The sequence below is a fragment of the Epinephelus moara genome, chromosome 23, assembly GCF_006386435.1.
Source record: "Epinephelus moara isolate mb chromosome 23, YSFRI_EMoa_1.0, whole genome shotgun sequence".
Classification (NCBI taxonomy): domain Eukaryota; kingdom Metazoa; phylum Chordata; class Actinopteri; order Perciformes; family Serranidae; genus Epinephelus; species Epinephelus moara.
This window is the reverse complement of record NC_065528.1, coordinates 24,774,292-24,787,916: the sequence shown is the minus strand read 5'-3', so window position 1 is coordinate 24,787,916 and position 13,625 is coordinate 24,774,292. Positions and strand designations below refer to the sequence as shown.

Sequence of the window (13,625 nt, the reverse complement as noted above, 5' to 3'; positions counted from 1 at the left end):
TTAAGCCGTTAAAACTCCCCGGGGCTCCCTGACGCCCCATAAACAACAAAGTGATCCTCTTTTGTTGTTTACCAGCTGACTACAGAGAGGGCTCCTTCAAGCTCTAACTGCTGCGGGGATGTTATGTCGTTTTTACGCACAGCTAGCTAAAATGATTTAACCAGCGAGGCCAAAATGACAGATCCCTATCCATCTGTCAGGGCTCAGCGGTTCTTACTGCCGTCCAAGTCCGGCTCTGTTTATGTAAGCTTTGGTTGAGTGCATTAGGAAAAGGGCCGTAGGAGTCAGGTGCTCCTCTGGGGTGGATAAAGATAGCCAGGTGTGTTTAACTGCCCTCATCTCCTCTCTATCTCCATCTCTCCCACCCATCCATTAGGGATCTGCCAGTTCCCTAATGTAGGCGTGTCGCCGCCCCATGTAGAGCGGTTATTTAGAGCTGAAAATAATGGTGATGCCCGCCTCCAGCTTTTGTGTTTCTGCACTGATCATGGAGGACAATGAACCCCTCACAGTGCATGCACTAATGAATAAGCCCTCTCAGTCACACAGGAAGGAGGCCCTTGATGAGAGGAAGTGTAGGGAGAGGGGCTGTTGATGGCAGGGGTTTTAGCCAAGTACACACATCTCCTCTCATTCAGGAAGTTTTGCTTGGTAATCTGCTGCAGTGCCGTCACAGAGTAACCCCAATGTCTCCAGTCTGGCTTTGTTTTTATGTCTGTGAGACATATTGACTGTACTCTGTGTCATCTCTCTATCACAATATGCTCTGTTGTAGTCCCGCAACATATGATAACACTGCTTATTAAGTATTACGGTGACGTCAGCTCAGTTGTCTCCAATCTTATCCTCGCTCTGATTGCTTTCCGACCAAATGTGGTTCGTGCAAGAACTGTTTGCACACTTTGCAGTGATGCAATACATCACCAAGCCTGTGCAAGGCAGGAAATACTTGGCCCTCTTTCCCTTTCAGCTGATCCCCCCCTACCACCCACTCTTATTTTTTACATTCTCTATCTCCACACAGTTTCACTAGCCTCAGTGCCGTGTGGTGTATTAATCATTACAGGTGACACATCAGCTGAGTCAGGCCGGCGTATGTGGCACAGTGCCCTGATTTCCTGCTGTGGCATTACATAAAGGAGGAAAGTACCAAGTCAGATGAGGACAACAAGGTCACCTCAGCTGAGCTTGCACTGCTCTCACACAGCTCCACCGACCCAGCGGCAGAGAGCTGTGACTCATGCTTTCCCCCAGCGAACAGCCAAATGTGCACCAAGATTCCTGATACATGAGCTCGGTTTAATACAGTGTTATTGTTGGTCATCCGCTTGCTCACGTGCAGGAGCAGGAGCACTTCTTTTTTTGCCATTTCCTATTTTTATAGTTCTATCTGTAGCTGTCGGAGGCAAAAAGTACTTTGTATAAAAGATAACTCTACCATAAACACGCCTACTTAACTGCAAATCAAATATTCCATCGGTAACTATAAATATATTTGTTTATTAAGTTACTAAGGGTGATTGTTAGAGCTAAAGGCATGTCCTGATAAAAATCTTGACAGTGATATATGATTGTCTGCATTGCAAACACGGCCAATAATAACAGGCTGCATGAAGCAAACTGGGGAGAGGCAGCTACTGTTGATATCCTGTTAGTGCACCGGGGTGATTGGGGCCAGCATTCACACAAGCTCACCACTTCCTGATGAGTTAATGGCCCTGGGCTTTATTTCCTTTACAGTTTCCTGCAATTTCTTGTAGATCAAAGCTGATAGCAGGCTGCGATCAGCTCCCTAACTCCTGCAGTCCTTCACCTTTTCAAAACAGACGATTTGTCAGCCATAAATCCTTCAGTTACACCCTGTGCCGCTATACTAGAGGGCAAAACTAAGCTTCACTGTCCTGATAATGGTTTGAAGATGGGATATTTGACGTTTAAAGTCAGTTTGCATGCAGTTTTGTTGTGGTTGCATGGTGTTTACTTTCCATAGGGTCAGCCATCACAGTGCAAATGGTGCTTAGCGACATGCTTCTTAATTAGCCGAAAGCAGGGGAAGTGAAATAATTACATTTGCTCCAGCTATGTGAGAGGTCAGATTAGTACAGTTATAACTAATGTTGTTTTTTTTTGGGTCTGATCAAGCTAGTAGTAAGTGACCTATCTGTTAACTGGCTTCAAATACTTTTTTTCCAAACCACATGTTGCTTATCCAAACATCCAAGTTTTTGTTTTGGTCATATTTGTGCATGGAGATGGACAAACCAAAGCAAAGAAACGTCCACAGATTGCTGTAAGAATATTAGAAACAGTTATTTGCAGGTCAAGTGAGGACACACACTATGATCTCATTAGAAACAGACGTTTTCTTCAAATCTCTAAAAGCACTTTAAAAAGACAATGGGAGCCTGTTAAGCACAGATTTGTGTGTGACCTCTCCGTCACACCACTTAACTATAAAAATGACCCGTGCACATGCTTGAGTCACACAAACATGCAGCTTGCAGTTTTTGTAACTCTAAATAGCCACTGGTGTCCGTTCACGCTGAATGGCAACGCGGTTGCTGTTCATGCTGCTCTGGAATGGGGCTCTGGTATGTAACAGAGGAATGCATGTGTGTTGGTGCCTGCGGTTTGGCTGCTGCAGGACAGTCGGGGGTAGCGGTATGAATGACGCTTTTGCAGATCCAACAACAAACCTCACTATCTGCAGAAGCAGTTGATGCTCTGCCAAGGTTTTGACCTTATTTAGCATTTACGTAATGATGGCAGAAGGGGAAGAACAGGAAAAGTTGCTGTTATTCCAGGAGAGTGCTGCAGGCATGACGTTTCCTTGTAGGCCAGCATGTCACCCCCGTTTCCTTGACAGAAAAACCCAGGACTATTGCAGAAAATGAGCTGTGTGTCAAATATAAGTTTAAGATACTTGCTTGTTTTGCTCAGTGAGATAATCTTCACAAATTAACACCACTTTTAGGATTCTTGTCAATGCAATCATCAGAAGTAAAAAGCTAATGTTATGCTATAAACAAACTACACCACGGTTGCATTCAACATTGCCACCACCAAAAGGCATTAAAGCCGTGGCCGGTGTGATGATGTTGTGTCGTCTACTTTAGCCACTTGTTAACAACCTTCTTTTTCAAGATACATTAAAGAGGGGATATACACTTGTGCAGCAGACCCCACACCATAACCTACACCATTGTGAACATTTATACTTGTGTGGTGGTGTGTCTGTGTCACTCTGCAGTTACACCTCCAAACACTGGTTGGTGGCGGGGTTTCTGTGAAGTTCTGTAAAGTTTAGTTGATTCAAAACACACATTAAACACACATTAAACATGGCTTAATAGAGACAGTTTCAAACACAAGTACACAAATCGGCTTCACTATAACTCGCAGCATTCACAGACAAACACTTGTCTTTATCTGGACACATTTTCCCCACAAATACAACATGCTAACGTTATTAGCACAAGCCTATGGCATTTTACATTGTATACATTAGCCTAGGGGCTAGTGGACTTTTCCTCTACTCATATGGAGCCAGGGACAACAGCAACATTTAACAAAGGTAACGGTACAAAATTCGCTGACAAAACAACTGTCTCATACTAAACATGTTTTCTAAACAAATACAACATGCTCATGTTATTAGCACAAGCCTATGGCATTTTACATTGTATAAATTAGCCTAGGGACGAGCGGAGATTTCCTCTGCTCATATGAAGCCAAGATAAATCACACACAAGACTTAAAATGCTATTTTTGTGGAGGCTTTATTGTCTTCATAGTTTATTGTTTCTTATCTGTGAAATTAAAGTAAATAAAAGCTTTGTTTCCACTGAGGGAAATGGTTTCAGCTTACAAAAATAGACAGGAGGTCTGTGTGGCCGCAACGTGTAGTTACATTTCTGGAGAGGTGCATGTCAGGCTACGACGTAGGGTACAGCATAGGCTCTGCATCAACGCAAAAGGATTAAGCCCGCATTTAAGGCTGACTGATAGAGATTGGGGTATTTACGGATGTGTTTTCATGTTGTAGAACAAAACATGAAAGTCTCTTACGATTGTGTTAACCACAGACCTTATTTCAGGCATCTACCAAAAAAAAATCAATGACTTTGAGACGAGGAAAACAGAAGTGCAGAAATGCTAACTCATTTTCATATTATAGGACTCATTCCTGCAGCACTCCACTAGCTAGTGTTCATGTTTTATTCCAAGATGGTTCAACACAGTGCTAGCCCCGTAGCTTCATAATTTAAATAGCCATAATAAGATACTTCATAAGCAGTTTACTTTGCTGAATTTTATGTTTTGTTTTTGTATTAGCGTTTATTTGGATGGAACTGCCAGCTACAGTGGCCAGATATCTTCAGCTAACTTCTAACTAACTTAGAGGCTAATGTGAACAGTTTTTCTGACTTGGTTGGTCACAAATGTGGTCTCAATGATAAGATGTGAATGTGGCGTCAATCAGGGCCAGGACCATGCTAGTGCCCTCACCTTATTATCATGCAAATGCTTGAAAGTGCTTCAAGTTTCCTGCTCCTGTCTCAGAAACCACTGAGGCAGCAGTTGTTAAACACTTGTTGGATAAATTGATCAGAACAAAGGTCATCTTCCAGACCCAAACTGTTCTTTCTTAGTCTTCGTTTATCCCGAACAAATAACCCCAGACATCTACCCCGGTAATACACATGGCATTTGACAGCTTGACATTAGTGATTGTGAGTGTAACTGTTCCAACTTGTCCAGGTCAGACAAAGAACTCAATGTTGCTCACAAATTAAGTCAGCACTCCGAATTATGTTCTATGGGCAGGATTTTTGTTCAAGATCTGACACTAATAAGATATGCTGCAGCTGATAACTACCTACTTTTATAGCATCCAAATTTTGGGGGGTTTATTCAACAAGCCTAGAAATAATTAGACTAACTGGCAACTATTTTGATAATTGATTTAGCCTATAATTTAAGTCAGTTTGGTTTAAAAAATTGACTTAAATTCAAGTTATGAAAACAAAATGTCCTCTATCTTATAACGCTTCCTCAAACCTGTTGTGTTTAAAAATGCTGGAAGAAGTGTGAACTTGTTCTAACTGCATCTCCTGTCCGTCTCCAGCTGTGTGCAGGTAGAAGAGCATCATGCTGTGGATATCGATGTTTACCACTGTCCCAACTGTGATGTCGTACACGGACCCTCCCTGAGTGAGTACTGCTGTTTCTCATCAGTGTTGTGTTTCCTTCCTGTCTCTGTCCCAACACGTATCTCATCCATCACACACTCTCTGTCTCTGCCTTACATTTACATGTCTAACCCGCTTGCCATTCAGTTTTCCCTCCCACCCCCATCTTCATATGTCTGACTGCTCACAGGGGAAAAGGGACACTCTCTGTGGTGTTAGTCAAGTCTGATGTTTTTTTGGAGGGGGGATGGGTCAACCTCGGTGAGCCCAGAGGGCAGACATTAGCAGGCTAATTGAATGGTGTTGTAAGCCCTCCACTTTGATTGGACCAGCCCCTCCATCTCCATCTCTGAGCTCAGGGGTTGAGTAGTGGATTAATGTCCTCACAAAAAGCGGTGTTGATGTGCGTAATTTACCACTTTGTTGGGAGAGCAAGCTTTAAGAGGGCGACGGCATTTAAAACGAAACAACCCTGTGAACCTCTGATGTTTTGTTTGCTGCAGTGAAAAAGCGCAACAACCGCCACAGGCATGACTACACAGAGCTGGACGATGGATCGAAGCCGGTGCAGGCTGGCACCCCAGTGTTTGTCAAGGAGCTCCAGAACAGGGCCTTCGCTAGGTGGGTATCAATTCAGATACACGCACATGTGTACCAAACTTTGTTCATGTATGTTTAATCGGATAAAGATTTCCTCATTGCTGCCTTTCCTCTGCATGGTATGGCACCACTCAACTCAACTGGACTCATTTTTTTGGTTCTCGACTTGCAAAAGTTGTGGACCAAGGGACATCTTGCACAAACCCACCATTTTTGAATAGCCACGCTACCGTCAGTAGCTACATCGTACAATTGACCAAGTACAGACATTGTTGCCATTGAAAAGATTAAGCAAGTGTTGCATTAAAGATGATATCGTGACAGTTTCCTGTGGTGTCACTATGGCAGTCAGCTGAGAACCCCACCTACATTGAGGGGGATTTTGCATTGGGGAAAAAAAAGGAAGTGGTACTGAAAGTGTTGAGTGAAGCTGAACCATGCAGTGAAAATGAGGCAACAGATCACAGACCTTGTAGTCTCCGCACGGTAACGTCATAGTCACTGTAATCCTGATGTGTCATGTACATTTGTGAGGAGGTGGTGTGGCCTATATGTATTACAGGTATCTGTGTAGGCTCTGAAGCGTTGCCACTACTGCTTATCAAATATGGTTTCTGTCATTTTAGGTCGTTCTCATCACGATGTTTGTTCAAGTGTTTATTTTTGTGATAGGTTTGTTTGTACTTATTTATTGCTATAACAAGGGGGTTCGATGCAGAGGCGTAAGTATAGACAGTGCGGGCAGTGTGGTTGCACTGGGGCCTGTGGAGGCTTTTCTCTGATATTTTTGTCATATACAGGTATGCAGTGAAGATTGTTGGGTAACACATATGCTGATGTTATCTAGTGTCAAGTCTCTATTTGATCATGTGGCAAGATGACACGATACAGTAGCTAGTTCAGACGCAAAATCTGTCAAGGCTGACATGTTGAGCACATCTGTAAGCAGCGAGCAGCCATGCCTTTTATACATAAAGGTGGCAGTAAGGAAGGACAACAGAGAAACAAACAGAAAGAAGACGTAGCAGAGCTCCCTAAATTAGATTCCTTTGGCATGTTTAGAAACAGTTGCCGGTGGTGTGAGTTTAAGTAGTGCTCACTAGGGCCAATCACAATTGTGTGCACTGGGGCCCGTAGTAACTAAATTACACCACTGGTTTGACGTAATGATTGACAGCTGTGTGTGCAAATCAGTGCTCCCGAGAGATCGCTACTGTGCAGACTCTGGCTCCAAATGACGTCACCAACGCAGGATGGGAGTGACCGTATCTGGGATATTTTGGCTTCATTTTTGCACAGTACGAGTAAATATAGACGTTCGCTCTATGGTTTTAGGGGGTTTTAAAGGCGTCGTGAGTCTGTCTTAATAAAATGTTCATACATCAAATTTACTGAGCTCGTTATGATCTTGTTTCAGTGGCGAGGAGATCATGATGCAGATGAAGGGCGAGCAGGTGACGACCAGGTACCTGGAGAGACACGGCTTCAGCTACCCCATCGCGGTCACAGAGATGGAGGGCCTGGGACTCAAACTACCAGCTCCCACTTTCTCCGTCAAAGACGTGGAGCAGTATGTGGGTAAGGACGCTTCTTAATGAACGAGCTTTAAAACAGGTGCCGTCGGCTGTATCAGATTTACAATAACACACCAGTGTTTGTCCTGTGGGAAGGATGTAGGGATGCACAGTAGCCTCAGTCTGCTTAAAAGCTGATGAAAGCACCCAACACCGGCCGGCTAAGTGGCCATCACTGAGCAGGCGCCATCTGTGTGTCAATAAGGACAGGTTTCTAGGTTCATGGGGTTTTAACCCACTTATCAGGCATCAGGCGATGGCTGAATAAGTTCTAAATGAGTGACGGCTAAGCTTTCACTACCCTCTCTATGACCACTACGCTTCCTTATTGAGACGGCCTGCCACTTCCCAGCTCCTATTACAAGCCCATTACCAAGCCCACTGGTGTTTTTATCATTAAGTTCGGATTACAGACTCCCCCTCCCCCCCTTTCACTTTATCTCTCCCCCCATGCCCTATTGAGCATTAAGCCAAGGCACAGGTGTTGTGACCAGGGACTGAGTGTCGGGTTACGTTTCTTACAGTTAGAAGACAATGGGACAACAGGAGTGAATGCTGATGTCTTCTGTGTGTCACAAGGGTCCAAACAGTTGTGTAGCCAACTTAGTGTGTGGCCAGTGATTGGGCCCTGGGGTGGGGCATCGAGGCATGGTCGGTGGAAGTCACATGAGTACTGTACTGAGGATTGGTATGATCAAGACACTGAACAAAATATAAATCTGTGACCGGCAACCATGTTATAATGTATGTGGGACAATGTGTCACGCTGCTGCCTATATAAGCTGGTTATAGCGCGTACCATAGCACTGTATTCGGGGCCACATGCATAAGCAGTCTCGACTGGCCCCCCGCCCTTCCTCTCTTGATCCATGTCTCTCTTACGCACATTTTGAAATATTTTTTTTACCAAGTCAGTTTACTTTCTTTATCTCTCCTTCATTTATTTCCCTTTTTTGAACCTTGCTTTCACTTTCTAAGGGAAACACATCAGTGTACGTTGGTGCTGCGTCAGAATAAGCGGTCACTCACTCAGCTTTAGCTGCATTTAAAGATGAATGCTAGTGCAGAGGTGGACTAAACCATTTTGCTCCTTAAAGGGGTGACGGGGCCTCAGAGAGCTTCCACTCTTTGTTGTACACAGTTCAGCCTCTCAACTGATATACTCAGTCAGTTTTAATTTAGTTTTGGCGCTAATTACTTACAATTACAACAAATCCGGACTTAACTTTCTAGACTTTTCACATGTGAAAATGTTACTTTATTATCTGCATAACAGCATCAAGTTGTATCTTTTAAGGTGTTTTCCTGATCTTACAGAAATATATTCTTTGACCGGAAAGATCAAATGTTGCTCCAGGGCAAAACCAACTCCTAATTTCCACAGTCTGCACCAGCGTCTACCCTGATCTGTGCAGCTGACTTAATGTACGTCCAGTGAAAAAGATCAGCCTGAACCTCTGTATAGAAATACTGGATTTAAGTTGGTCTGACCCCGGGGAGATGCTTCATCATTCCAGGCAGACAGTACACATCTGTGGGATCCTGAAACTACCTTTGAAGAAGCTGCTGGATAACACTTAAGAAATAATGTTTAGACTTTTCCCATAAGGTTTGTGTAGGAAACGCTATGTGGATGAATTACCGAGCAACGGACAGAGCGCTGAGGTCACAGATGGCTCTGTGATATATGACGTGATAATGTAGATCGTACATGTGGTACCCATCCTTATATTTAACACCACAGGGTCCCTGCGGATTCTTAAACAGTCCTAAAAGGCATTGAATTCAATTATCTAAAAATAAGGCCTCATGCCGGGTTCAGACTTCATGACCTATTCGTCCGTTCGGGCAGTCACTATGTCAGATTATGGAGTCAAAAAATCTTGGCTGACAGACTAAGTGTTGGTCCACGGCCAGTCGTTGTGGGTTGTCTTTCACAGTGTGTGTGATGTCATCACATTATTTGTGTCTTATGTTTATTTTTATTAGTATTATTATTATTTCAGTCCCTATAGGTGTTCATGTCCCAGCCAAACTGTTTTTGTAGTAACGTAAAAAGTTCCATCAGATGGCAAGTCACTGAATCCTTCACAAGAAGTTCCTGCAAATGTTTCACAATAAAGTTTGCTCTTCACTGAAATGATAAGGGGCTTTTAATTTCAAATGGAGCGGATTAAAAATAAAAATGGATAACTACAGAGGGAATGAGAAATAAAGTCTGATGTAGTAGTTTTAAAATGAAGCTGGTACCCTCTGCAGTTGTTATGAGTGAAGGCCCAGCCACTATGGTATGTTTTCCTACCCAATCCTTCTGTTATGTATTATGAAGAATTTAGTCTTAGCGGGCGGAAGTTCGCTGCATAGATCAGCCTCTCATTGGGCGGAATGAACCACCCGCTGAAGTCCCGCCCTACCACCTCCGGTTGTGTAGCAGTTTTCAACCGTTTTCAACACGTCCTGTACTAACTTTTGCGGTGTTTGATCTTGCGGGGATGTAGCCATTTTTCTGCCATGGTTCGCGTCCTGTAGGTGATATTTTTGTGGGCGTGTCACACCAAAACCTGTTTCCCCCCGGCAATATTTTTGCAAGCCACCATTGCTGTGGCACCGCCCAGAACGATTGTGATTGGTTGAAAGAAATACAAGCAGCCGGGGCGATTGTGATTGGTTGAAAGAAATACAAGCAGCCGGGGCGTTTTTGTCTCCAATCTTATAGTGAGAGTCGGCCCAGCCAGACCTTTCTTTTCTTGAGAAAGGTCTGGTGAGCGAGACTATGAAGAATTAACATTTTTTGCTAGCTTGATGCTAGTGGCAGGACTCACCTGTGTGCCTCTGCAGTGCCTCTGCTATATCCCGCCAGCGTTTTTCCTTTTTACTCTGTCGTGGTAACATCCCTAGAGGAAATATGTAGTTATAAATGGCAGCATATCGCTCTGTGTTTCTATTGGTCAAAATGACAGCTGTGACTGAGAGAGTTGTGGAAGACAAACGAAAATCAAATATGCTAGACTTTCTGTTCGGATGTCATGGTGTCCCAGACGTGGCGTCAGTTGTCATCAACTATGACACACTACATGGGATAAAACAATGGATTGTCACGCACAAGACTTGTCGTTCACGATTTTAGCTGACACACGTAGGATGGGTGCCTCAGGCCATAATTGGGCTGGTAACATATAGTCTGAACCTATAGTTGGTTTTACAATGTCTGAAATCAATCTTTCAAAAATTGTAAAAATGCTAAGATATGGGAAGTACGGTTTTATCAGTACAAGGCAGTCCATACGAGGCTTGGTGTGTTTTATTTAGAAAGTTTTCCCACTTGGCAGGATGGCAATAAAGGCAGTGGAATCTCACATGCAGAGTGAGTAACACAAAATAATCAAGAAAACTCACCAACAAATGCTGCATATTTACCAGTTGTGTTTTACCCCGGTCTCGAGTCATGATTTTTTTTACAGTAAATATCTGGGCAAAATTGTCTGTAAGCCAAAGTAATTGATGTTGGTTAATGTCTTCAGTCTAATTCAGAGTGGCATTTAAAAAGTCTTAAATCTAACTTGACTTTTGCTGTAGGAGCCCTGTAATAAGAATGGTGCCATATTGATGGTGAAGAGCTAATGAGTTAATGATTTTTGGCCACATATGCATTGGTGATTAACAAGAAAAACACTGAAACTTAAACTGGTTTTAAATTAATTGTGTGAGAAACAAGTTCCTGGTCATATTTGCAAGAGTTACCTTAGTGAACGACCTCTTTAACATGGCTGTGTGTTGTAATATATTGCTGTGGGACATCAGGTAGCTCAAGTGTCTCTGGAGCTGGGTGTTTGATTTTGTTTTTTCTCTCGCTGTTGGCTTTGTGAAGCTGGTGTTTGAGCGTGGCGTTGTGTGGTTTCCAGGCAGCTTTGTCTCTCACTGTGTGACTGACTGCCTTTACTCCAGCTGTTCTCTGTCATCAGACGCTAGCCAGCTGGGCCTTCAGAGGTGTCTGTGAGTGCAAGTGCATGTTTGTGTGTGTGTGTGTGTGTGTGTGTGTGTGTGTGTGTGTGAGGGGGAGAGAGGGAGAGCACGCAAAGGGGTAATAAAAAAGGTGAGTGGGAGGGGTGTGGGGAAAATACAACAACCAGCTGTCTTGCTGCACGCACACACTGCACCCGGGTCTTACTTCCGGCCCCATGTGTCACCCGAGTGTGATTTGTAGCGTCCCAACTGTTAGCTGTGTTCGATGAGTTTCAGCTTCTTTTTTATTTTCTCTTTCAAGCATCTGTTTTCTGTCTCATAGGCGTAAACACACCACATGAAGCCTATGCACACGCTCTTTCTCACATCTATACGCGGATTTCCTTTTACACTCGAGGTCTCCCACGCTCACATAAACGCACCGGCCGTCTCACCTCCGCCCACTCCTCCTCAGGGACTGCCGGTCCGGACAGATTGACAGATTGGCTCACTCGCCTCGTTGTACAACCCCTCCCCACGCTGCCATATTGGTGCCAGTTTCCCTCAGGGCTTGATCTCAAAAAGCACATGAAGATGCCAGCAGGCCGCTGACCCCAGTAAACCCTGACGCCCACTCAGCAGCCAATTAAAAAGTTGGAGATATTCTTCATTCAAGAGTCACTGACTTCTCCGTCTGATATCATGTGGACTAAACAGTAATTATCTCCCATCTAGGTGGCGACAAAGTCATCGATGTGATAGATGTGGCCCGGCAGGCAGACAGCAAGATGAAGCTCAGCGAGTTTATCAAGTATTTCACCAACCCAGATCGACCCAAGGTCCTCAACCTCATCAGCCTGGAGTTCTCTGACACCAAGTAAGTTATGCTCCAGTCTGTTCACTCTGTTGGCCGAAGGAGGAGCCTCAGTGAGATTCACAGATTCCCAGTAAACACAAGCAGCACGAGTCACACTGCAGAAAACAGTTATGTAAACTAGCTTTGGCAATTATGTAACATAGTTAGCAGTTTAATTTAGGTTTCATCCATTTTGTCAGACAGAGTCAAACTCAAACAGGAGTCATTTTTTTGCCAAACTACTGTCTCAAAGGTCAAGAATGAACTTACACACTAGGGGTGTAATGGTACAAGTATTGGTCCTGAACCTTTCGGTACATGACGTTCGGTTCGGTATGAAAACTTTTGGCAGCACACCAGTTGCTGTCCATTAGCTGCAGGATGCTAGTCAGCTTAGCCTGGTTAGCCAGGTTCGTGTACAATGTTTGTGTCCAACTGTACGTTGACATTGTTCAAGGTATCGCCTGAATGTGTCAGATTGGCGGAATAAGACCAAAACAGACGAGTCCTTCTCCCCACAGTGTTCAGGCAGCCTCCCACTGCAGATACAGACTGTGCCAAAGTAATACCTAATGCTATTGAGTGTTTATCACTGAGAGCAAACTTGCACACACTGTAACTTACATTGCAGAGAATAGCAAATTAAAAGCATATGGTCAAAGTGCTTGAGCTCTGCGACAGTGTGCCTTCATGTGTGCATATTAATCAATCCGTTGCGCCTGATCTGTGAAGGAGCTGCAGAATTACAAACAGAGTCAAAGTCTGGCATTTGTGTTTATTTATTTTTAATATGCCGGTATTTGAGTGCCTTAAATCTTCCTAAATTCCAGCTACTTCCAGTCAGTAAAACATAATTTCCTATCTCTGCATTTCAGATCAAAAGTGGATTTTTTTAGGCCGATGCCCGATATCGATATTTGGGAATTTCAGAAAATCTACCAAGGATATATCGACCAATAATACATTTAACGTAACAACCAGGGGTGTAAAATGACATCAGTCTGGATTGATATATAGATTGATTCAGTAATTAACGATCTGGCATCATTGATGCGAAGTGAAAACATCGAAACACATTGTCATCTTTAAGATATGCCTACATTGTTAAATTCCCATGGTACATCTGTGTCACCATTTTCATCCAAACGCACCTCCTTCTTAAACATTCAAACAGTGGTAGCAGCTTAAGCCCCATTTTCACAGAGCAGTGCGGTACACTTATATCTGTTTCCTCTGTGAAAAGTTGTGGATGGTACCAATGGAACCGTTCCGTACCGTCCCCATTTTTGGTCCCCCCTCTGTTGGGGTGCCTGGCACACAGATCTGGTACTAAAAGGTGGACGGTCACTCTGCTCAGGGCTGAGTTGTGGCTGGTTTTGAGGCTCATGTAACCACTGTTAATACTGTGGAGAGTTTTATTAGTAAACTGTAACTATAAAATGAAAGTAGCTGTAGTCTGAT

The 13,625-nt window shown here is 43.7% G+C and overlaps 1 protein-coding gene across 1 annotated transcript in view; it reads left to right on the top strand.

Annotated features, from left to right (window-relative positions):
* Positions 1–13,625, top strand: part of kdm7aa (lysine (K)-specific demethylase 7Aa) — a 33,469-nt gene that overhangs the window by 6,246 nt on the left and 13,598 nt on the right. The window contains exons 2-5 of the mRNA XM_050036751.1: positions 5,129–5,214; positions 5,696–5,813; positions 7,210–7,370; positions 12,044–12,185. Of these exons, the coding sequence (XP_049892708.1) occupies positions 5,129–5,214; positions 5,696–5,813; positions 7,210–7,370; positions 12,044–12,185 (507 nt within the window). The remainder of the gene's footprint in view (positions 1–5,128; positions 5,215–5,695; positions 5,814–7,209; positions 7,371–12,043; positions 12,186–13,625) is intronic.